At 42.3% G+C, this 25,314-nt stretch overlaps 2 protein-coding genes across 4 annotated transcripts in view; both read right to left on the bottom strand.

Moving 5' to 3' along the window:
• Window positions 1-267: 267 nt before the first annotated feature.
• smpd2b (sphingomyelin phosphodiesterase 2b) lies at window positions 268-11,351 on the bottom strand (the record flags this gene model as incomplete). Its single annotated transcript, XM_048255960.1, is given in 11 exon segments — window positions 268-1,772; window positions 2,559-2,730; window positions 4,712-4,816; window positions 5,244-5,376; window positions 5,751-5,833; window positions 6,134-6,223; window positions 6,400-6,493; window positions 8,635-8,711; window positions 9,248-9,344; window positions 9,631-9,741; window positions 10,976-11,351. Coding segments are annotated over 10 exon segments (1,335 nt in total). The 5' UTR covers window positions 9,681-9,741; window positions 10,976-11,351.
• A 1,352-nt stretch (window positions 11,352-12,703) lies between these two features.
• Window positions 12,704-25,314, bottom strand: part of tead3b (TEA domain family member 3 b) — a 53,069-nt gene continuing 40,458 nt past the window's right edge. Inside the window, exons 4-14 of one of the 3 annotated variants that reach the window (XM_048254879.1) lie at window positions 24,717-24,779; window positions 24,487-24,549; window positions 22,511-22,522; window positions 20,611-20,739; window positions 20,218-20,264; window positions 19,850-19,911; window positions 19,059-19,195; window positions 18,145-18,318; window positions 16,966-17,109; window positions 16,348-16,500; window positions 12,704-15,858 (exon numbers count right to left, since the gene is read on the bottom strand). In XM_048254879.1, the coding sequence (XP_048110836.1) occupies window positions 15,745-15,858; window positions 16,348-16,500; window positions 16,966-17,109; window positions 18,145-18,318; window positions 19,059-19,195; window positions 19,850-19,911; window positions 20,218-20,264; window positions 20,611-20,739; window positions 22,511-22,522; window positions 24,487-24,549; window positions 24,717-24,779 (1,098 nt within the window). In that variant the 3' untranslated portion in view covers window positions 12,704-15,744. The remainder of the gene's footprint in view (window positions 15,859-16,347; window positions 16,501-16,965; window positions 17,110-18,144; window positions 18,319-19,058; window positions 19,196-19,849; window positions 19,912-20,217; window positions 20,265-20,610; window positions 20,740-22,510; window positions 22,523-24,486; window positions 24,550-24,716; window positions 24,780-25,314) is intronic. The other 2 variants (XM_048254880.1, XM_048254881.1) reach the window with 2 other exon arrangements.

Genomic DNA, 25,314 nt, shown 5'->3' with positions numbered 1-25,314 from the left:
CATCAGTAATTAATAATTTTTAAAAAGACATATACCACAGAAATCTAATATATGGGTGTAATTTCTTCAGTCATGACTCTCAGTTCCATTTGAAAATGTGGGTGAAACTGACGAGTTAAGTATATAAGTATAAGTATATATACTCTTTTGATCCTGTGAGGGGAATTTGGTCTCTGCATTTTACCCAATCCGTGAATTAGTGAAACACTCAGCACACAGTGAACACACAGTGAGGTGAAGCACACACTAATCTTGATGCCTGCTCCAGGGGAGCAGTGAGGGGTTAGGTGCCTTGCTCAAGGGCACTTCAGTTGTGGATGTGGGCATGGGAGAGCAGTGCTCAACCACTTCCCCCGCCCACATTTTTCCTACTGGTCGGGGATCGAACCGGCAACCCTTCGGTTACAAACCCGAAGCCCTAACCGCAGGCCACGGCTGCCCTCACTTTCCCACTTGAGCAGTTCCCACTTGCTCTCACAGATGTGTGTGTGTGTGTGTGTGTGTGAGTGAGTGAGTGAGTGAGTGTGTGTGTGAGTTAGTGAGTGAGAGAACAAGGAAAGTGCAAGCGTGACTGTGTGTGTGTGTGTGTGTGTGTGTGAGTGTGTGAGAGTGAGTGAGTGAGAGAGAGAGAGAGAGGGAGAACAAGGAAAGTGCAAGCGTGACACCTCATTTTCCCTTAAGTGCAGATAATGATGATGCTGCATGCATGCATGCCAAAACTTGACAAGCTTGATACAGATGAAAATAAAACAACTCTCACAGATGATGATGATGATGATGATGATGATGAGTGGTACATAAGACCAAGACATAGATACACTGTAGATAATAGAGCTGGCTTGTCCCAAAGAGCCACTGTCCGGCAGGGCTTTCATCAGGAAGTCATGAAGAGAAGGCCAACCTTACACAGGCTCAAACAGCCTTCAGCCCTCACCACAGCAGCATCAGAGGGCTACGTATACAGTCTACTTCAATGACCATGGTAGTAAAATCAGGGGGCCAAGGAGAAGAGGTAAAACAGTCTGCTTCCATCACCATGGTAACCTCAGAGGGCAGAGGAAAAGAGGTAATACAGCCCACTTCCGTCACCATGGTAGCTCTCACACATTCCTGAGAGAAGAGCAGAGCTAATTTTAGTAAAAAGGGTGAGGAGAGATTTAGTCTTTCGATCTCTACGTTCCGTTTGAGCTTATTCAGAAAAGTCACTGTGCTTTCTATGCGGCTTGAGGAGGAAATTGGTCCCTTTCAGAGCATCAGAGATTGTTTCAACTGATTCAGTCGGGGAGTCAAAAAAACACACCTTATCATTCCTGCTAACTGATAATATAACTGCTCTCCTCAATCCTCCTTAGAGGTGGATCCCGCGTGCTGATTGGCCGGGCTGTCCCCGTGGGCGTGTCTCGTGGGCGTCGGTGTCCTCCCGCGATGCTCGTCGAGCAGGCTGGCGGCGGCGAGCCTCATCTGGTCGTCGGCACTCCGCAGGGCCTTGATCTCGCCGCTGTGGAAGACCCAGAGCAGGGTGGCGAGCAGCAGCAGGCAGAAGCACAGCGCCCCCAGCAGGCAGAAGGAGCCGCGCGGGAAGGGCTGTGTGGCGGCCGCTGACGCCGGGAGGAGCCAAGGCACCAACGCCATGGCCAGCTCCAGCAGCAGAAGCGCCAGGCCCATCGCACCCGTCCGCGCTGCCCTGTGACGCTGGCGCTCGGCGCAGTGCACCCCCACCTTCACCTCTGTACGCGCCTCCGTCACCAGGTCCACCAGCTCCGCCAGCTTACCTGCCACAGGTGGAGAAACGCCACTCTTAAAACACTGCACATGTCAACACAGGACAATAATGATTAGGCATACAGCTCTTAACGTTCAACTTTTTGACAAACTATTTAGTCTAGTCGCTTCCAATCAATACACACCAGTATACAATATGCAGATAAAGTACATCAGATAAACTACACTACAAAACTACTACAACAAACAAAGCAAACAATGACCTATGACCTATGGACTAAAGTATATGATTTGTTGAGCTGCTTGAGTGGCTGTGTGATGTGCTGTTATGATACACATGCTGGTTATAAATGATGTCTGTGTACTGTGCACTAATATATAGATAGAGAGCCTTTATGGTCCCATAGGGATAATCATTTCCACACATTTTCAATTTCATGTTCCATAGCAAAAACTTCACATATAAACACATTTAAAATGTAACACATATGTCCCATTCACCCATGTGACATATCTCATCCAGACATCAGACATACACATACATCCCATTCACCCATGTGACATATATCCCATCCACACTAGCACACAATATATATAGTATTTAATATGATGTGATGTTCATATACACTGCAGTTTAAACTGCAAGTATGTCTGTGCAAACAGTTTAGCTGGTTGAACATATGTTTATGTTTATGGTTCTTAGCAAACACTTTTGTCCAAAGGGACTTACAAAAAATAACAATAAACACTGCATTATTGTTACAGAATAGTTTGGTTAACATATGCAGTTCTTCAGTGAGCTGTGTATTTCCCTGCGTGAGTGACTGGAGGAGTACCTGTGTTCTCCTCGCTGCTCTCTGGCTCCCTCTTCTGTCTGTTGGGGTCAGTGGGCACCAGCAAGAGCTGGGCACTCAGGGCCTCATGGTCTGACAGGGGAATGGCCTGACCTGGACACGATCCCTGGGTGATGCTAAGCGACTCACACTTCACCTCCACACACTTGGATCCCTGAACAATAACAACAACAACAACAACCATTTTATTGGCATTTAGAAACACTTTGAAATGATAAACACCTTCGATGTGCAACCTGAACCTGACGGAAATAAAGTATAACACTTCATTCACATACACATTTCAACACTAAAGTACGTACCTAATCATGATTTTTGTGTACTGTTAAACCCCTACTTCATAAAAAAAGTATTTTCCCCAAGCCTCAACTTTCATCTCTCCCATTTCTGTTGCTTGTACACAACCCTGCCAGTAGAGATAGCACAGTGTGCCTAAAGGGTGTCGATGTGTACAGTACTCTCCAGAATTATTGGCACCCCATGCTAAAGTTGACTGAAAAATAATAATAATCTGTTGGTGATTTATTGTAATCTCACAATGAAAACAAATAGGAAAAATCCAACCTTGAAGGGAAGCAAATTTGTTTTGAGAAAACGTTGCTCACAATTATTGGCACCCCTGCTTATAATACCTTCTTAAGCCTCCCTTTCCCAATAAAACAGCTTGTAATATTTACCTATGACACCCCATACAGTTGGAGAATACAAAGCAAGAGATTTATGACTGTTGGTCTTTACAAAATCTCCCCAGATCGTCCAGATTCCTAGGTCCACACTTGGGCATTCTCCTCTTTGACTCACGCCACTGTTTTTCTATGGAGTTTAAATCAGGGGACTGAGATGGCAATGGCCAAAGCTTGATTTTATGTTCAGTAAACCATATTTGTTTTGGTCTGGACATTTGTTGTGGTTCATTGACCTGATGAATTATCCAATCATGACCACCGTTTAGTATCTTGGCAGAGATTGACAGATTTCCTTTAAAAGTTTTTCATGTTGTTTGTGATACCATGCACCTTAATTAGATTCCCAAGGCCTTTGGGAATAAAAACAGCCCCACAATAGCACAGCCCCTCCACCATAATTCTCATTAGGCATGGGGTTCTTTTCAGTATAGTCATTCTTCTATGTACTCCAAACACACCTAAAGTGTTCCTAGCCAAACAGTAAATTTTTCATGTCATCTGACAATCACTGACCATTCAGTAACTCCTTTTATAAAAAAATGACTGGACCATTCAGTAACTCCTGCCGTTTATATTGGTAATTAAATGACTGGAAAGGCGTTTACCCAGCATGCCCTCTAAATAAGCTATTAGCAGTCAGGTCACTTTTGGAGCGCTTTGGGTTGCACTCTGTGCATGTTAAATGCGCTATACAAATAAATCTGACTTGACTTGACTTTTTGAAGATTGTTTGGGGGACTTGGTGACCCCAAGATGACACCTTTGTCTGTAACTCTCCAATAGTGGTCCTTATGGAATTTTTTCTTACCATCCTTCATACTGTACGTGGGGGCGAGATAATCATGGGTCTTTGTCCAAGCATGTTTGTTACATTTCCAGTTGATTAGAACCTTTTAATCATTGTTTTAACTGTAAATATAGGCATTTTCAACAAAGTACCTAGTTTTCATAGACATTCACTGACTTACAAATGTCAACACACTTTCTTTTTATCTAAATTTAGTGTATTCTCTTGTCTTTCTGATGTTGAAAAATGACAAGAAGATTTAGCCTCTGTGTCACTTTATTTTCATACCTTAGTGAAAAACAAAGTAATGATCTACCTCTGAAAGTTCACAGACACTCTGATTAACTTAACAAAGTTGAAATTAGATAGGGAAATGCTTCTGTTGTATGTAAGATTTTCTAGGGGTGCCAATAATTGTGAGCAACGTGTTTTCATTAAAAATATTTATTTCTTTATAAGGTTTTCTTTTTTCTCAGAATAATTTTTCTTCCCTTCAAGGGTGGACTTTTCCTTGTTGTTTTCATTGTGAGAGTACAATGAATCATCAAAAAAAAAAAAATGTTATGCCTGTTTTTAGTCAACCAGTAGTTTTAGTGGCAGTAATTCTGGAGGGTACTGTATATTATGTATGTGTTGCTTCTGAACACTCCTCACAAACTCACCCTGAAGAGAATGTAGTCGATACGGATGCCCTCCTCAAAGGGACCCAGCTCTTTTGCACTGACATAGGGGTTCTTGGCTATGAGAGTCAGCCCATTCTCACACCCCTGCAACAATGATACATACAATAACATGACAACATTTCTATTCATCAATAATCTAACATGCAGGTCTTTCCAAATCGACTCTCAGCACAGCACAGGAATGCAGTTTATCAGCATGTGTACTTCCTTAGTGACAAAACAACGCCCATAATGTGGTCAGCATATTTTCCTACCAGCTAAACTGAAAAAAAAAATGTTATCAAATGTTGCTATATTATGATTATGCTATACTTATACTATACCCACACTGTTAATCAAATGTTCTGTGTTTCTGTGTGATACTGTAAAACAAAAAGTCATGACAACCTACTGGCCAACTTTTAACTGCCAGCTTCGTGGTAATCTCACATCTCACATCTTAACAGACAAGTTGTGAAAACAAGTTCTCTGTCATCTCCTGTTGCTGCGTGCCACCAGGGTGGAAACTCACATCAAACGCGTCCGTCTCTGTGTAGCTGTCCCTCAGGCCCGTGTAGGCCCGCACCAGACGGCAGCCCAGGTCCTGGGGGTGCGTGTTCAAGTCCCCGCCCACGATGACCAGGTCGGCCCCTCTGGACGTGTGCCTGGGGACACAAGCACAGCTAAGCCCAAGCCCAAATCCAGTGCTCATGTAGATTTGTATTTGCATGGTTTATTGCAGATGATGATGACACTTTTAGTTCCCCAAGACTGACCAACAGTACTGTACAGTACCTCTTTGAGGAAAGTCTGTGAGTCCTAACTGGACTAGACTTGGTTTGGACTATTTATATATATAATATGATTATGATAGTTATGTTGTAGAGAGCTCTAAGGTTGTAGGGCTAGAGTCCTCCTGACTGAAAATATGGAATGAAATGTGTGATGGGGCAGTTATATAATTGGGCTTGACTGCACTGTTAAAGTGATACAAATGTCATGACGTCATGGTGACCATTGCTGTGGTTTCCATCCATACCGGATGAACTGCTGCAGCTCCCAGGCCTGAACGACTCGATGAGGCAGATAGATGTCCCTCTCCCTACAGTATTCTGCGTGGAACTGCAGGGAGAAAGGAGTGCGGAGAGTCTGTCAAGTCTGTCTCTCTGTCTGTCTCTCTCTCTCTCTCACACACCACACCTTATAATATACTGATGTCTACACACAAAATCAAGTATGCTTTCTGGCTCATTCTGACATCATCCCACACACCTATTGTATTACTCACACACTTACTCTCTCTCTCTCTCTCACACACACACACACACACACACACACACACACACACACACACACACACACACACACACACACACACACACACACACACACACACACACACACACACACACACACACTCACATGCGTGACGTAGACATGGGCCATCAGCCCATTGATCTTCATCTGTACCATTCCCACAGCCTTCCCTCCGAACCAGTCTCCTTGGTGGATCTAATAACACACACACACACACACTAACATAATTACAATCTTGTATTATGAATATCACAAAACTGACCTTAATCTTCAACGCTCAGTTGGATCGATGTACATTGAATCTTTGCAGATTTGTGTGTTTCTTGAGGTTCTACGTGAAGAGGACTATTCCTGTACACTAGGTCACTCACCATGTAAGGGTATCCATTCACAGAAAAACGGTAGAAAAAGACATCAAGGATTCGGTGTCTAGAGAAAACGGCGAGTCCACTGCCTATAACTCCACTGCAAACATCAAATATACAGTAAGCATGTGTTCAAATATAAGCAGAGTGTTTTTCTGCCTTAAAACACATCAAATAAGCCATTGAGACAGTATTTTTCGTTGATCAATCACTACAGAGCTTGGCCCGGTATATAGCCCCAAATTGCAAACAGTGGATTAGCTAGGGGTGGTGAGCCAAACGCGTCCCAAATAGCATTTTTTAACCAGTAATATTGTTCAAAACAGCACCAAACCAACAACCTAGTTAGCGAACCCAGAGTTTTTACAGAAGACTGTTAAGAACACTTACCAACTGTCCCCCTACGAGAGGATGAGATATTAATAACACAGTATGTCAATGAGTTTATCGGGTCTTCAAATACTCTCATCATTGCAGCATCAGTGTCATATGTGATAAATCAGTACAATTTATTCAACACAAGTGTGAGAACAAGGTGTGGAAAACCAGCCTGAAATCTGATACCATCTAAGGCTGTGTGTGCAATCCCCACACGTGGTCACGAGGGCCAACTCTGACCCCATGGAGCAGAGCCTTGTTCCTGTTGTATGGTAGCTGGTCACTTCTTCTTTCGGCCTGTTTTGCACTCTGCCCTAAAGTGCCAGCACCAGCAGTGATAACAGGGAGGTTTTGCCACAGCGCTGTTGCCCTTATACTGTTATGCTCTCAGGGGTTCAGCACCAGCAGTGATAACAGGGAGGTTTTGCCACAGCGCTGTTACCCTTATACTGTTATGCTCTCAGGGGTTCAGCACCAGCAGTGATAACAGGGAGGTTTTACCACAGCGCTGTTACCCTTATACTGTTATGCTCTCAGGGGTTCAGCACCAGCAGTGATAACAGGGAGGTTTTGCCACAGCGCTGTTGCCCTTATACCATTAGGCCTGGACCAACATTACATTAAAAAAAACTATAACACAAGGAAATAACTTGCACTTCACTGTCTATATCAGCGTTTCTCAAACTGTGGGTCGCGGAGACATGCCAGGTGGGGCGCGAACTGACATGAAAAACAGAAGTTTTTTTATTTTTATCTGTAGCCTGGGCCCAGGTAGCACCCGATCGCATAATGGACGCACTGTGTTATTCACAGGGAAGCTTCGTGTCAAGGCAGCTTAGTTAGTCCCGACCTACATGAGATTTTGAGCGTTGTTGTGAGAGTGGTGAATTTCATCAAAACCCGCCCTTTAAAGCGCGTCTATTCTCCGCGACTTCGAAGAGATGGTAGCTGACCAAAAGGCTGTACTGTTTCACAGCGAGGCAAGGTGGCTTTCGAGGTAAAGTGCTGTCGCGTGTTTGAGCTCGAGTCGCCTTTTTCTTGGAGGAAGAGCGCATGTTTGAATCTGCAAATCACGTTCACTAATGAACATTTCTTGACGAAGCTGGCCTATCTTAGCGATATATTTGATATATCTTAGCGATACATTTGAGTTAAATGTCCAGTTACAAGGCAAAGACAAGCACCTACCTCACCTAGCAAATAAGATTACTGCATTCACCAAAAAAACTTGGGACAGGCGCCTCGATCGCGACAGTATTATGCCTTTGAGATTTCTGAGCGAAATCGCTGAAACCAGCAGTGCTCAGTATGACTGGATTATAGATCCATTTAATGCAGCATGTTGGTATTTCATTGAATATATTGTACAATGCTGTAAAATGGCCTATGCTTCCTAATATGTTGCTGGAAAACAGAAATATGTGTGTTATGTATTTATTTATTATTATATCTGCAGCACCAGCTGATTTTAACTCTGTTGAAGAGGATATATTTAGAACGTGTCATTATTTCAATAAATTTGACAATTTTAAGCTTGACCTACCACTTTCTTAGAGCGATGAGGGACATGGGGCTTGAGAATGCCCCCTTGATCAAAGTGGGGAGTGAAAGAAAAAGTTTGAGAACCACTGGTCTATATCAACATTTTTGCACTTAAACCACCTTCTCGATATCAAAACTGTGGCTTGTGTTTGGGGTGCACTTGAAATTATTTTTAGAACTGGACATGAAAACCTGCCACTTTACCACCACAGTCTGGCTTTCTATTAACTGGCCTGCCTTTCAATTAGACCAATGTATACTGGATGCAATTATACAGTATTTCAGCATTCATTAACATTTTGCAGGAGATGAGCAACCTACCTTTTGAAGTTATAGGAATGTGGATGAGTACTGGAGAGGGTCTTCTTCAGATAGAGGAAATCCTTCTCACTCCACACCTGCAACAGTTACAACTATCAGTAATCTACCACACACACAGAGACACAGACACAGACACACATACAGACACACACACAGACACACACACACACACACACCACTACTACAACATCAGACATAATGGTGATCGAATGGAGATTGGTCTACAAACGGATTCTACCTAACACTTCAGATGGGAAGAACAGAGATACTGTGTAACTTTTTGGCCCTCTGTGTGCCAGTCTTTCCTGACTCCCGTTAAGAACAGAGTTATAAACATGCAACAAATGCATGGCACGTGAGATGGTTGAGTAGAAAAATCTGAAAGTATGCATGGCACGGGGGTTGGGGGGTTACGCCGGGATGTGTGTGTGAGTGTGTGTGTGTATTCTTGCGTGTGTGTGTGTGTGTGTGAAGGAGGTGGGGAGGTCTGCTGTAGATTGGTGTTGAGTGCTTCTGCATGGTGTGAGGGCATAAGGGGTCTATTTTAATGAGGGGAGTATGTTAAGTAGCACTGTGCTATGTGCGTGTGTGTGTGTGTGTTTACATTCCTCACCTCCTGTAGAAGGACAATGTCGTGGTTCTCTCTGCTCAGCTTATCTCCAATCATGACCATGCGCTCCTCACGGTTCTTACTGACATAACGGAGGCCCCTAGAGGAAATGCACGCACGCACGCACGCACGCACGCACGCACGCACACACACACGCGCACACACACACATCAGTGCTAACTGCACAGATCCCTCCTTTTTTCCACATAAACAATCACCCTCTGGACACTGATGAAAACACACTCATTAATGACTCTTAATGGCTCTTTTTTTTCTCACACAAATAAAACACACGTGTGCACCCTGGCGAAACTAGGACAAGTGGACAGGCACATACAGTCCTGGTGAGAAATGTGATGCCCCTGATAACACTGATGAACACTCACCAACAGTTGAGGGAGAAGATCCGCAGAGGCACAGACTCGTTGGTAGCCATGGTGACCGGGCAAGCTGGAGTTGGCTTGGCAACCCACCCTACAGAGTAGCGACTGGTGCAGCTGTGGAAACAAAAAAACCTCATAAGGAAACATAAGCAAGAAACAAGCAAACCGATTTGCTTCATTAACTTACAGGCAGCCACACATGACACCAAGAGATTTCTGTGCATAGAATGTGCCTGCATTTTATTAGACACAAATAGTCAACACCAACCACACAAACCAACTGTGTCCTTTTATTTGAGATGATACTGACATATATACGTGTCATACCCAAACTTGCCCAAATGGCAGCCATTGGAGACCCACCACTGCATGCCCAACAAATAACTGTGACTTGTGCTGAGTGAGGTAGAAGGGACGCCATGGTTAGAGGAACTGTTGGGAGCTGATTGTTCGATTTTGTGGGAAGAGTCAAGGGTTTTGTGAATATAGTTTGAAATTCAGGTTTTGTGTAGGTTTGAGAAAACCTACAAGTACAACACACACAGTTCATCGGGTCTTCGATCCCCTCCACTCTCAAAACAACACAATCCTTGGCCTGTAGGGCACTCTAAACCCCAGGGGTGACAGGTGGTGCTGACAAACCCAGAGATGCTACTATGGCGACCGCATAGGCTACACAAGCCTGACTGGCCTCCCTGAAGAGGGAGAAAGGGTAGATCCGAGAAGTTGCGTTCACTTGATGAGTATGGTGGATTAAGGTTTTACATGTTGCAAGTCTTTACCGCGTCTATATGCTTCTATTTTAGGCACTTGTCTTGGATATCATTTTTAACGTTCATGCGATGTTGAAAGTGGTTTTGGGGGAAGTAATGATCATACAGAGCATGCTGTTGGTGCTGAGTTTGGCACAGTTTGTGAATAACTGTACCAAATAAGTGATGCCTTCATTATGTGTTGGAGGGGGTTAATTAAATAAAGCATCACTGTGTTTAAAAGTCCTTCGAATAAAAACAGCCCTAGTTAAAATGTAACTACAGACACGCCCTGCAATGCAATGAAGAGTGACTACGCCAATCTGAGGTGACACAAGTGCCGCCGATGTTTAATGTGTGACGTTGAACCATAGGCTACTTCTGCATGGCTCTGCAAGGCGTGCTTTCGCAAATTGTTAATAGGGAGTCAAAACTGCCACTAAAATAGGCTACAGTTATCATTGGCACACACACATCCCTGATTCCATAAAGTGTTGAGTGTTGATAAACGTTAAACTAGCCTGAATACAGTCAGAATAAACTGCTGACCAGTGCTGACCATCAGTTAAGTTACAAGCAAGTTAAGACAGTCTTACCTTAAACAGTTGGTCTTCTGTAGTTAGCTGCCTTAGCTAACAAGCTCCGTTAAAGTCACAAGTTCCGAAAGTCCATAAACCGAACCAATGTCACCAACGACTCCAGACATAAAACTATAAACGATGTTTTGGTGGTTTATGGTCCCGGAAGTGTCAGTCCTTCACGTTCTTGTCATTGAATGGGAACCTAAAAAACTCTTCCTCATTTTAGCCATGCAGACAATCTGTGACGAAGCAACAGACTGTAATGAATAGTCTTCTGGGATTTGTAGTCAAAATGTATGTAGGCACTAATATGACCTCCGCTCAGTCACATCTCCGCAAAACCAAATCAAAGCTTGTCAATTACTCTCCATTTCGTACTCCATCCCCTACTCTTGCAACTCAGTTGTGTGTGTGTGAGTGTGTGTGTGATTTTTTTGCCTCTCTGCATCCTCCACATTGTGGGTGGGGACAAGATATGTCTTGGTCCAAGCATGTCACATTTCCAGTTGATTATAACCTTTGAATTATTGTTTTAACTGTAAATATAGGCATTTACATTCTCAGAATACATTTTCTTCCTTATAGGATTTTCCCTCATTGTGACTTGTGAGATTACAATAAATCACCAAAAGATTATTTTTTATAGGCTCTACCTGTTTTTGTCAACTTTACCAAAGGTGCAATAATTCTGGAGGGTAGGCCTAGAGCTGGCACTTGCTTTGTATTTGCTGTAGGCCTGCTTAGGCCTATTTGCTTTGCCACTCAGCCAGTGTTGGGGTCCTTAGGCTACTAAAAAAATGTATTAGGCTACACATTACTCGTTACTGTAAAACATGTAATCCCTTACTTCTTAGGCTACTCTCTAAGTAACACGTTACATTTTGCGTTAGCCTGCTGCTTTTACATGTTTCTGGATGCTGTTATTGATATCGTCCCCTTTTATTTATTATTTTTTTTTTTTTATGTAGGATATGAAACATTTGGTAGCATAATAGTCTGTTACACTACTCCAACCCAGGCCCAGGGGCCCATGGGTCAGGGGGCCCTGAAGCCTTTGCATGGAATCATTGCCTCAATGTCAACAAATCAGGATGTAGGTTATTAATCTGATTGAATTTAGTATTGGCCATCCCCAAAATACACCCCCCCCCCCCCTCCATATGCGGTCATCGCCTGACTCTCAATCAGGGTTGACATGTTCTGGCTTTCTATGAGGGTTTCCAGCCACCTCGTCAGCGCCCTCGTCATTAGTGACCAATGGTGAGTCAAAGCTGCAAAGGATATACTGTAGTGTGATGAATACAGAAAATCAGGATTTTGGAAGCAAATGCAGGTATAACAGGTGATCCTTGATTTTATCCTCATCCAAGACTTAGATGACAGATGGCCATACATTTAAAAAAGCAAGGCATAGGTTCTCTGGGGTTAGTTTGTAATGTCAATATAGCAGTTGTCTTCACATATCCCGCCCCTTCTGCGGCAAAAAAATCGACAAGTGAATACATTGTGCCAATGTGGTGTGTTGTGAATACATCGTGCCAACCATGTGCCGCTGGAGCAAGGTTGGTGTTGTGAAGCCTTGTGCACGTGCAGTTCTGCCCGAAATAGATGCCCGATAGGTGCCCAAAATGCGTTGCAATATGGCCGCCGAATTGAGGGACTTGCCTAAAAGGACTTTGATTAGGCTACATGTCTAGCGGTAACAATATTTTCCTCTTAAATTAGTTCCTGTGAGTCAGTACATTCTCTGAAGAGAAATGGCCCATGATGAACCATGAACCTTTTATTGAAAGATTATACATGTCATTACGATTATATTATACACACCCCTCACTTTGAATGTAACAGAATATACAAGATCACAATGCACAGTTGGTAACCAAGGCCACAAGGAACCAAAATCTGAAAAAAAGACAAACAAACCAATACAAACAAATAAACAAAAAAACACCCACACCATTTAGATACAACATATTTAAAAAATAAACACAGTTTTCAAAGGAAGCAAACAGCATCCATCGAAAGTCAAGGAACAAGCACAAATATATAATAATAATAATATTAATAATAATAACAATAATAATACAAAAAACAAGAGCCAGTAAAAATAGCTACACAAGGCAGCAGTCATTTAAAGCTTTTCTGAGTTCTGAGTTTTATCAAAATGGTGCTGAGACGGGTGAAGTCATATGTCTATTCACCTGGAGTTGAAGTCCATGCCACACGGCTTGCTACAATACGTTTATGTTACCATTAATTTCTGTTGCTGTACATCTGTGTTGGATGCCAGAATAGTGGCTGGATGTTTTTCCACAAACATCTGCCCTACTGTTTCAAAAGCTCTGGTGCATACGCTTTGGCATAGTCTCATGAGAAGAATAGTGAAAACAGTGCAGAGATTTCTGTTTTGTTGTTTGTGTTTACAACACGTTATTTTTAAGCCTTTGGTTGTTTGTTCTAGATACATCACATATTAACTTTGGTAGAAAAGCTCTTCTGTTGCTTGATATCACTCCAAAGGAATTTCAGTTATTCCACTCCTCAATAAACACTGACAAACTGTACAAACATCTTGGTGAAATACTTTTTACGATAGGCCCAAAACCAGTGTCAAAACATTATTTGTGACATTAACAAAAAAATGAATATTAGACATTGTTAGGCCAATTCAATGTACACACATATAGTCTGCAGATTGTCAGATGTAATACACCATCACCTTGACTAACATGTCCAAGTACATTCAATAAAATTCACAGTGGTTTGGCTCTCTCCACCATAGTCTAATCTAACCATTTGCCAACTTATACTTCCAACAAAACCAGTGATTCACTCCCTCTCATTAACACGGCATGACTGTCACTCTCAGTGATTGGTGCTTGGTTCCATAAGGGCCACTTCAGGTTCAAGTCAAACAACCTCTTAAGGCTGGAGAACATGTGTCAGTATCCTGCAGAGCGCATTCTTAATTATTATTTATAAAATATTATCATTTTTGTATTAATATTATTCCTCTCTAAAAGGGGATGCCCTGAGAGTTGGAGTCGTCAGTTATCCTTGCCATTTTTAAGTACTCAACACAGAACAAAAGACTTATTTAAACATACACATCCAACAACAAAATTATCCTCGACATACGACCAAATTTACGCACACACCACAAATAGCAAAAATTCCATAAAAATTCCAAAAAGTAGAGAAGTACCATTCCGGATACTTGTGGTGTGTCCATGGAAGGAGGGAAGAATGGAGTGGGCTTATGAAATCAAATAAAACTAAAAAAATTAAAAGAATTTTAATTAAAAAACGTGCCATCTTTATAACACGCTTGTTCACATATTGGACTGAGTGGTGATTTTTAAGGGCCAGAAGGTCACGGTTTTAAAGGTTTCCTCTCTTACTCAGATACTGATGACTTTGTTTATGTCCAGTTCAGCTTGGCTCTCTTTCTCAGCTTTCAAAATCTCATGGCTTTCATCAACTCAAGTTTTGTTACTCTCACACACACCCACTCAGTTAAACAGTGTCTTTTCCACTCTAGACAAAAGAAAGGATATGTTTGCTAAGCCTGACACTGTACACATTCTTGCAAGCACAATGCTCAGTCCACACAGTCACTAATTCACAGGGTGCAGCCTAATTCATCTGGTTTGTCAGTCTGTGAGAAAGGCTGAGGCCCTAGTGCTTTTGTTTTGGGATCAGACAGGCGTCATAGGCCCTGATGTTCAAGCAAAAGTCAGACTGACGTCCAAGCAAAAGTCAGACTGAGCAGAAGAAAGGCAACTATGAAAAGGATAACGTGTAACAGACGTCAGAGCACCAACAAATGATTAGTTGATGTTTGAATACAGGCCCTGCGGATGGTTGAATCTAGTATTGCTTCATTTCAAGGTTAAAATAGATACCAGGTCCCTTGCATCACATCTGTTTCCCATCATCTTGTTTGACCTCTCAGTGATGCATATGTGCCTGTGATAGTGAAGACGTGTCCTTGAGTAGGGGTCGAGGATGCTGAGGCACTTTGCTGTGTCCAGATGCGGCTGTAGTGTTGAGTGTTCAGATGCCTAAAAGGGGTGTAGTGTGTGACCCCTCAGTCCTCTCTCTCTCCACCCGTGCATATGAAGTGAGGTAGTCGAAAGGCACTTCAGAACGGCGACTCAGCGAAGTCGAAAGGCACTTCAGAACGACGACTCAGCGAAAGTCATCACTGGACAGAGGCTTCTGTCTGTTTACATTATTACTCAAAAAAGAACAAAAAAAAAACATATGCCATTTTGATTATCACTATATTTTAAATACTAAACTGTGTGTAAACCTTTAGTTATCCCCTAGCCCATGATCTGCATGCTTCAAGCTCTACAGCACGTGTTGCTTATGAGGGAGAGAAATTCTTGCCTTTGTAGAGAAATAATGAACATTCTTAACCATCATGAAACTCGCACTTTCAGTACCCTCAGAAATCAAAACAAAATATCTGTATTGATAAGAAACAAAACCAACTTCACCCCTTTTGTCTTTTAAGCATTTAAATACATGTGTTGTTAAAAACAAAAAAATGAAAGCCTAAACTTAGGCTTAAATCCTTTCCTCTTGACTTGAAGCGTCATCCATGTTATCCTATTGTACAATGTTCTTTGAGGAGATTGAAAGAAAAAATATATATGCCTTGTCATTTGTACCAACTGTTTGACTTTGGTTTGTGTTTGATGTTGTGCAGTCTTTTGTTTGGTGGCATCACTTGGATGGTCACTAAAGTTCATCCCCAGCCCACTGTCTGTGAGGACTCAGTCCTTGATGAGGCGATAGACGTGATACTGAGCTCCGTGTTCACTTGTTGAGACCTCAAATACAAACGCTATACACAGCAATGTCTCTTGAGTCTCTCGGTTCGTCACAACCTGGGAGTGGAGAATGGGACAAAAAGCATAAACTACATCAGATTATCAGATACATGAAAGTCAAGTAACTGCATAATAACTGCTCTCCAAAAATAATTACTTAATTTAATTTGTTGTCTCAAGACTTTAATTCCCCCCCTCCCCTCAAGATTCCACTTTACACGCACAATTACATTACAAGCGAATAATGGTATTAGATCCCATGGAATGTCAACATCATTTCAAAACAAAAACATGTCATTGTCTAGAGAAAACTATTCCCATTATCCCAATATTTCAATTCTATCTGTTTTGTTTTTTCTTATCTCATGACAATACCATTAATAATTTCTTATCTCATGACAATACCATTAATAATTTCTTATCTCATGAGAGCCTGAGAGAAAAAGAAAGAAAACATGGAAAAGATAGAAAACACACCAAATCCTTATCACCTGTAATAATAACACATGCTGTCTGTAAACATGTGATAAAGATGAGGTAGCTTACCTGTAAAATAGTGAAGTTTTCTAACACGCTGTTCATCATGTATTTCTCGGGCAGGTGTTTGAGCTTGTGGATGAAGTTGATCATGTATTCACACATTGGCGAACGGTGGATCCTATACACATACCTCCCTCCCTCCATCCTTGCATACTCCGTCTAGGAGAAGAGGAACAGAAAAAAGGAGAGAGGGAGAGAGAAAGGGATGGAGCGAACAAGAAGGAGAGTAAAAGATAAAGAAAGAAAGTGGGATGAAACACAGAAAATGGAAAAGATGAGGAGATGGTGAATACACAGCAGACCGGGAAACAGATATAGAGGAAGACATACCTCAACAAAAGTAAAGAATGACGGCTCAACTAACACTATGTGCCAGTACTGACACAAAGGCCATTTGTGTGGAGAAACAAAAACATATAGAGCTGAATACGGAAACCCATCATTGCACTGCATGTGCGTGTTCCCAAGACATATAAAACCTATAATCTTAATGTTGATATTGCCACTATTTTAGCTACAAGAACTCATAATGGAAATGTTTAAGACCTTTATGTAGCGCTTTAAGTGGAACTTTAAATATTGTTTTAACAGAGAAGGAAAGAGAGCTAGGATATGTCTGCTTACCTCGACTTTCTCCACCACTTGCTTTCCGAAGGAGCAGACTTTGGTGGAGACGGTGATGGTCATGTTCTCCGGGCTGCTGTACTGGCTACTGACGCCGTAGAAGGAGCCAGGCCCATCGGGCATCCCACTGCTATTCAGGTCAGCCTGAGTGGGAGCAGCATCAGGAATAAGCATCCAGGGCAGGGTCTCGTACACACAAGCACCAGCTAGCAGCTAAGTAGCTACAGTACACGGTGTTGGCTTGCTATACATGAATTAAGCCTAGTTCTAGACCAAAAGCTTTTTTTCAAGGGAAATCTTAATTGAGGTTCTCTTTTAGTCCGGACCAGGCTTAATCCATGTATGGGAAACCAGCCCTGAGAGTTCTATAATGATGACACACAGATCACTTAGATTTTACATTAGCGCCCTCTATTGACTTCTAGTCAATATTGCTTAAAAAACAGAGAGAAAGATGGAGCAACACCTTCCAAGCACTAAAACATAGTTTGGACATAAGAGTGTAATTTGAAATGTCTCTATGATTTTTTTTTTTATCTCCACTGTCAAGTAAAAAAAATAATAATACAGAAAGAAAACAATATCTGTATAGTACAGGTGTGTAGATATGACACATTTAAAGTGTATAGTACAGGTGTGTAGATATGACACCTTTATTTATAATGTATAGTGGGGGCAATTAAAAGTTATGCATGTTTCTGCAGTGTGGAATCAGTGGTGGTGTGCTAGCCTGGCTAGCGCCACCACTTCTCTTTTATAATGTATAGTACAGGTGTGTAGATATGACACATTTTAAAGTGTATAGTACAGGTGTGTAGATATGACACCTTTATTTATAATGTATAGTGGGGGCAATTAAAAGTTATGCATGTTTCTGCAGTGTGGAATCAGTGGTGGTGTGCTAGCCTGGCTAGCGCCACCACTTCTCAATGAGACGTGGTCTGGGAACCAAATGTTCATTTTCTCGTATTTGAAAAAAATGCCCAGATCCGTTTACTGGGTGCCACGGATGTCTATCAAATGCGTCTGTGCATAGCTCATCATCGTCTTGCTTTCCCCCCTGTTCTGTGATTGGTTCCCTATCTCAGGCGAAAATTTGCTCCATGGTCTCCAGGCTCCCTTAGCAGCGTGAATCAAATCGCGCGCAAGGCAGCATGGGAACACCCAGGCTAGCCTCACCCAGAACTTGACAAGGAAGAAGGCATTCTGCGGGCCCTTCTCGTAGAGCTCCTTCAGCCCTCCCTTCTTCTCAGGAAACTTGTCGTAGATTTGCCTGATGTCCACCGCTTCCAGGAGAGGGTCGCTGTAGGATGGGTTTGTCTGACCGATGTGGACAAACAAGTGTTTGCTATACTACAGAATAAGAATGTGAAAAACAAAGACATCAGGTATAAAGATACAAATGACAGTATTACCATGACAGTAAGAGAGTTAACATTCTCTGTGGGAGTGAGGAAATAAAACACTAATCAGCCGATCAAAAAAATAAATAAAATAAAATAAGAAATGTATGTTTGTTTGCTATAGCCTTCATCAGAGACTGCGAAAATAAATAAGCAAGGTAACACGTAAACATGTACATTATAAACAAATTTACTAAATTCTTTATGTGTGAGAGTTACATTCAGAGTGGGTGACAAAACAAGCATGATCTAAAAAGAGCAGCGTGACCAAAACAAGGGCCACATCCGTGCTTGATTACACCATTTCCAGTAGCTGAACTAACTGACACAGTGCATTGTTTCCAACATGCACCTGGATACAATCCCCAAATCTCAGTCAGCACTGTATTGCATCAACCTATTGAATGTGAATTATCATTACAGTAACGTTGATTTTGCAATTGAATCGTCAGTGTTGGAATTTCAGCAACTTGCAAAAAGTAAACATCTGATGCCTCTGAACTCTACATCGCTGTTTGACACCTGAGTTTTCTAAGAGGCCACCTGCTCAGACACATGTATGCATTTCTTTTGTGTGTGTGTGTGTGTATGTGTGTGTTGTGTGTGTGTGTGTGTGTGTGTGTGTGTGTGTGTGTGAGTCTGTGTGTGTGTGTGTGTGTGTGTGTGTGTGTGTTCCGTGTTGGTACTCACAGTGTCCGGGTCTCGCTGCACCTCCATAAAGGCGGAGTACTCCAGCATGCGTAGTTTGGACGAGGCGATGGTGCGGTCCTGCCACACGGGCACAGCTGTGGCCGCAGGGGGCCCGGGGGGCACCAAGGGCTCATACGCTGGACGGGGAGGGGAAGAGGGGGAGTCAGGGGGGCCCCGAAATATATTCAAATCCTTTGAATTGATACGGTTGTCATGGTGTTTATTATAGACCTGGGAAACTACAATAGCAGAGGGGTTAAAAATTATTCATTTGATTATTAGAATATATTGTTCAGTTTCATCTGTGCATGGTCACACACTTAATTTATTGGCCTGTTTTTACTACATAGACTAATACTAACACGTCTCAGAAATGACTTCACAGAGGACAGGTTGAGTTAAAATGTGTTTTACCTAAATAATCAAATGTCCTTTAAAACATTACTCTGGTCCACACATAGAGCAACCCACTTCACAACGCTCATTTATTCACTGGCAGCCTTTACAGTTGAATGTGTTAGAATAGACCCTTTCAACAATAAAAACAAAAACAATGCTTGAACATTCTATTTGGTTCCCGATCTACTTCCTCTGCATTAAGATAACATATGGAATGTTAAAAAGGTCTTGTAAAAAGTCTTGTGGGGCCAACTATGATGCTGATAATGGAACTCTCTTGAAAGGGTCTATAATAAATGTTTTGGCCCTGTTTCAAATAGTCTTTATAGACAAATAAACCTCACAATATAATCAGGACACGATTCAACCTTTATGTTTGCTCAGCTACTTACAGGGTATGGAGGATGGAACGGGTGCTGGGAGGCTGGTGTAGGATGGGGCAAAAGGCTTGATGCTGAAGAGAGACACGCTACATTACTGATATAGCCCAGACGGAGAAGCCCATTCACTGAGGCCATATGAGGTGGTTTGGCTGAACTTGTGAAGGCAGAGCCACTAACAGATATGGTACAGTCCTTTCAGTGCTCAGTGGCACACACTTACACTTACAGGTACATACTGTACAACATGCACACACACACACACACACACACACAGACACAAACACACATACTGATACACTCACAAACTCACAAACACACAAATACGTGGTAGGTATTTACAGCTATTAACATTTGTGTTTACAGAGAGCTATACTCACTCCTGAGAAGAAGGTCCAGGTTGCCCAGGGATGGACGTTGGCCAAAACTAAAAGAAAAAGATTCCATAAAGCCTCGTAATGGTGCAATGGCACAAGATGATCACAGAAATAATTTAGTCTTTCTGCATGAGTTTAATATTGTAGTAACTGTCTCTCAACATGAGGACAATTTCATCAGACAAATTGGTCCTCATGTTGAGACACAGATCCTCTTACAAACATCTATAGACCCTTTCAAGAGAGTTCCATTATCAGCATCATAGTTGGCCCCACAAGACTTCCTTTTTAACATTCCATATGTTATCTTAATGCAGAGGAAGTAGATTGGTATTCCTTTTATTGTTGAAAGGGTCTATAGGTAATAGCTATAGGCTTGAGGCTCAGTTAGCTCACCCTGGCTGGGGGCGGGTAGGGGGGCTGGGGTAAGGGTGGCAACTGGCTCTTGATCAGGTTTGGAGACACGATCTGGGCTGAGGATAATGCAGCCATGTTCTGGAGAGCCTTGTCTTTCGAAGCCTGGTCCTGAGGAAGGCATGGAATAGTAGCATATTCAGATCAAACGTCAGAACCCTCGGGCTGAGAAACACATGTTCTAATGTATCCAGGATTAGGTTTAGGGTTTAGGTTATCCCTAAGGTAAGGGTTAGGGTAAACCCTATCCAGAAAAATACATAATTCAGATCAACTGAATGAGCCTCAGTTCCACTTACAACATCAGTGGGGTAGAGAAATCTGAGTTCATTAAATCTGATGTATGTACCTGTAACATCACCTTTAGAATTCTGAAACAGCTTTCTTTTATGTCCGGTAAAACTAGGTTGTTGCATACCAAACACATTTGACTGAGAAAGCATTCTAGGTCCCTCAAGATAGATCACTCCAGGAGTATATTTTGCCTGTGCTGTAATTAGCAAATGTAGAATAGCCTCTAGCCTATGACATTTGATTTTTATGTGCTTGGACAACAGACGTAGTCAAGCCTGGAGTGGTCCTCTCATTGGCCAAGGCAGTTGAAAAACGGAAGGAGAGGCAGAGACAGTTTTGAAAAGCTGAACAGACCAGACAGGCTATCAATTCTCTCCAAGTTTTACTGCCAAAGGTTAAAATCCTGAATGCCATGCCAAGAATCAAATAGAATAAGAGCTTGTCCAAAGATCGATAACAAGCCCCTCAGCAACATTCAGACAGAGCCAAGCAGAAATGTGGATACCAAATGTTTGTGAAATGTAATTATGAATCTCTGATGTATCTGGCTTTGGGCCAGGGACATATTTGACTTAGTCAATCTTCGATCAGCCTCTTTCTGACTGAGATTTAGACATCCATTTTAATTTATCCTTAGGGATACGACCATCTGCTCTGCCACAGCCATGGCCTGCATCCAGAAAGTTACCCAGCATGGTGTTTTAATGTAACGTTACACCAGGCAATGCATAGGCTCTGGGAAGTTTGTGGATGGTCCTGCTTAGCCCCGACAGGTGGACTGGCTCTCCCGTCCAGAGAGGGGACAACAGGGCTCTTTGTGGAGAGAGGAAAAGGGAGTGCAGGAGAGGCCGTGTGGGAACTGGGCAGAAGGAGAGGATTGTGAGGGTGAATTATGTTCGTCCATACAGACAGCCAGAGAAAGGGCCAAAGCAGTCTTTCTTTCCAACCAGCATGCTAACTCTCTCTCTCTCTCTCGGCCAGAGGGACCTCCTGTTGCTAATGACTCACATCCTGATCATTTTACAGTACTGCATGATGGGGTAGGAAGTTGCTAGGCAGAGGATCATGCTCAAGCTGAAAGTCACGGCAATGGCTGGACTGTCATATCAAACTTTGAATGGACATATTTCTTTACTTATTTAATTATTTGTTATAAATAACAGCAGCAGAAAGTTACATGTGGGTTGACTAAAAAAGCCTAAGCCTGGACCACTGTATGTTGTCATAAAGTAAGCCTCCATTCTGCACATTCCGTTCACACTAGCACAGTCCAATGAAAGACAAGACGCAAAGCAGCCAGAAGCAATTAACTCAACTAAGGGGACAACCCCCCTATTTCCTCTAAAATATTTTAATGAAGCAGAAGAAAGGAAAATACTTTGATTTTCCCAAAGCATCTATGTAGTACAGACACATGGCCCTCATACCCAAGGGCTGCTGGGAGTTGTAGGCCTACTAGAGGTGGGAGCCATGCGCTAGCCATTAGCATTTGGCATTAGCTTTAGCGAAGTTGGCGAGACGTGGCGGCACAATATGGCTCAGCCAAGCAAGGCAAAGCATATGGCTGAAGAGTCAAAACCACACTTACCAGGTTCATGGCCTGAATCAAAAGAAGAAATAAATAGTCATTAGTACACACTATCTGATTTATACAGATCTTGCAAAATTCCTCAAAATACATCTTCTCTCTTCATGCCCTAAAAATGGTGATGGTCACTCTCAAGAAACTCCATGGCAATGTAAACTCATCTTCCTCAAAACAATCATTATGGCAAGGGGGTTGCTGGACGTTATCGTGAGGATCATTTACCCAGGCTCCTATGGGTCTGTGTTAAAGAACTCTTTCTCTAAAGAGATTTTTCTACTGCCTCTCACAACCTCCACCAATGTGGTTGTTTTCAGTGTAGATTGTTGGTCTGTTTGCCAGTAGGATTTGCCAAATATTATCCAGGCAATTTTCATGAAACTTGATAAAGGGGTGTTGCATATGGACTCATCTTTTCATTAGAGATGGCGCTGAAGTTTGTGTGTGAGAGAGGGACAGATGCTTCAGTGGCCATTTTAGGTTATGTTGTAACCTGCACCTCAAAACATGGTAAATTGACTGCAAAACAATTTACTCTGCGCATATGCATTCACAGAAGGGATGCAGAACTGTGCTTCCATTGGTGATTCCTATAAGATGAGAGCTCCACAAATTATGGTAAAAGTGCAATGGCATGTGCTGGTTATGCAATCAGTCACAGGTTTAGTAAAATGAAAATAGACAATGTGCACTTTCTGCAGACTGGTAGAGTCACTTTTTTTGCGCTGCGCTCTCCAACGCACATGTGCGCCTCCAGCATGTGCTTGTGAGCTCAGGTCCCTCACTGGTGTCCCTGAACAGCATTGAAAAAAAGGAAGTGTGGGTCCTCATGATTAGATCCAGAGATTAGGCACGAGGAGTTGAAGTGAAAATGCAGATGAGACTAAAAGCGTGGATATATGGATGCAGTTTCAAAAACGTGTCAGTGCCATGATAAACAAACATGATGAAAACTTGTTATGAACTTGATGAAAAATTTGTTTATCACTCGTACTTCAAAGTGCATGTTGAAATACTTCAAGGTCCAGTCACTTCAAAGTACATTTTACAAACTTGACAGAAGTGTCATGAAACTGTCTGTAACACACATGGATGTTTAGAATGACAGAACAGTTGTCACCAGAGAGTGGCGGGATGTAGAGATGCGATGAAGGGGAAAGCAGGAAAGGCTGAAGAGAGTCTAAAGGACAGACTAAAGGCAGAGCCACAGTTGTGGACCAGCAGCTACAGCACAGCCAATAAGCAGTAGTAGCACAGCCTTAGCACCGACCAGCTCAAAGCAACCAGCATCAATCAGCTTAAACACTTCTTTTAACTAGTGGAAAACACAAAGTGCCAACCAACCAAAAGACATCTGTAGTCTTCCTTTAGTCTTCTAGCAGGGCTACTAGTATCAGCCAGCTCAAGGCCATCAGTAGCAATCCAAAACCATCAACAACAGTCAGCTATAAGCTAACAAAGCACAAAGCTAACAGTATCAACAAGCCCAAAGTTAACAGCACCAATGACCTCAAAGCTAACCATACAGCACAACTTAACTAATGTTATGGGTAGTTTTCAGCATGGAATGGATATGACCCTGATGCTGCATGGCTACATTAGCAATTCACAGCTAGATCCATTCCAGGCAGTTAGCTGCAGCTAACTCAAAGCACCCTCTCCAGCTCCACAGGGGTGGATTGGGGTATCTTCATGCCACCAGAAGCCTTGGCCAGCTGTAAACATGCTCAATGGTCAAACTTGACTCACTAGGTTTGAAGCAGACTGAATGCTAAGCTACACTGCAGCAGCTCCCTCTTTACTGTTCTGACATCTGATTCGTGAAAAGATTCAACCCTGATTAGGGCCAGCTCCATTCTAGGAATCAGGCGCAATTTGATATTTGCTCTGAGAGTGATCTCTGATTGGTTAGCGCCAAGCCAAGCCAAGCCGCCCCCAGCCCCACCCAGTTCAGCCCAGCCCAGCAGAGAAGCGCATACCTTCAGCTTTGACTGTATCTCGCGAGACTTTCTCCGGGCGAGAACCTGCAAATGGCTAGAAACCTGCAGAAGAAAAGAGGCAGGAGAGGAAGAAGGGATGACAGAAAAGAGGACAGAGGGAGGGAGAAGACCAGAGAGAAGGAAAGAGAAAGAGAAGAAGCCGTAACCAAAGAGGAAAGAGATGCCCAGTCATGCCCCTGGCCAAGGGCAGGCTGGTGGGCAATGCGTACCTTGATGCCAGCCTGGTACTCCCGAACTTTCTTCCGCGCTAGCACCTGTATGTGACTAGATACCTGGAGGAGTTTGAGACAAGGTTAAACATACACACATGCACAAGCATGCATATATGCATGCAGGCACACAGACACACACACACACACACACACACACACACACACACACACACACATATATATATATATATTTATATATATATATATAAATATAATAAATAAATATATATAGATATATATATATATATATATATATATATATATATATATATATATATATATATATATATACAAGAAAACAAAAAAAATAAACTATGCAGGATTAGAAACATTCCTGTATTTTTATGGATATGAGTAAAATGATGATGATGATTAATGATGTTAACTTAGTTAAGTTTACAGTAATGATGCCGTACATCTGTCATGTTAATTCTGTAATTAATGACCGTTAATTCTTTCTTATTAGTGATTAATTCGTTTATAACTTGTATGCCTGTGTAACATAACATGGCATACAGTAAATGTGAGCCTCTCACCAAAAGGCAACAATTATTAAAAGAGAAATCTGATTAATAATAATACTATTTTGAAATAC

Source organism: Alosa alosa, chromosome 10 (assembly GCF_017589495.1).
Source record: "Alosa alosa isolate M-15738 ecotype Scorff River chromosome 10, AALO_Geno_1.1, whole genome shotgun sequence".
In the NCBI taxonomy this organism is placed as follows: Eukaryota; Metazoa; Chordata; class Actinopteri; order Clupeiformes; family Clupeidae; genus Alosa; species Alosa alosa.
This window is presented reverse-complemented; position numbering and strand designations above follow the sequence as displayed.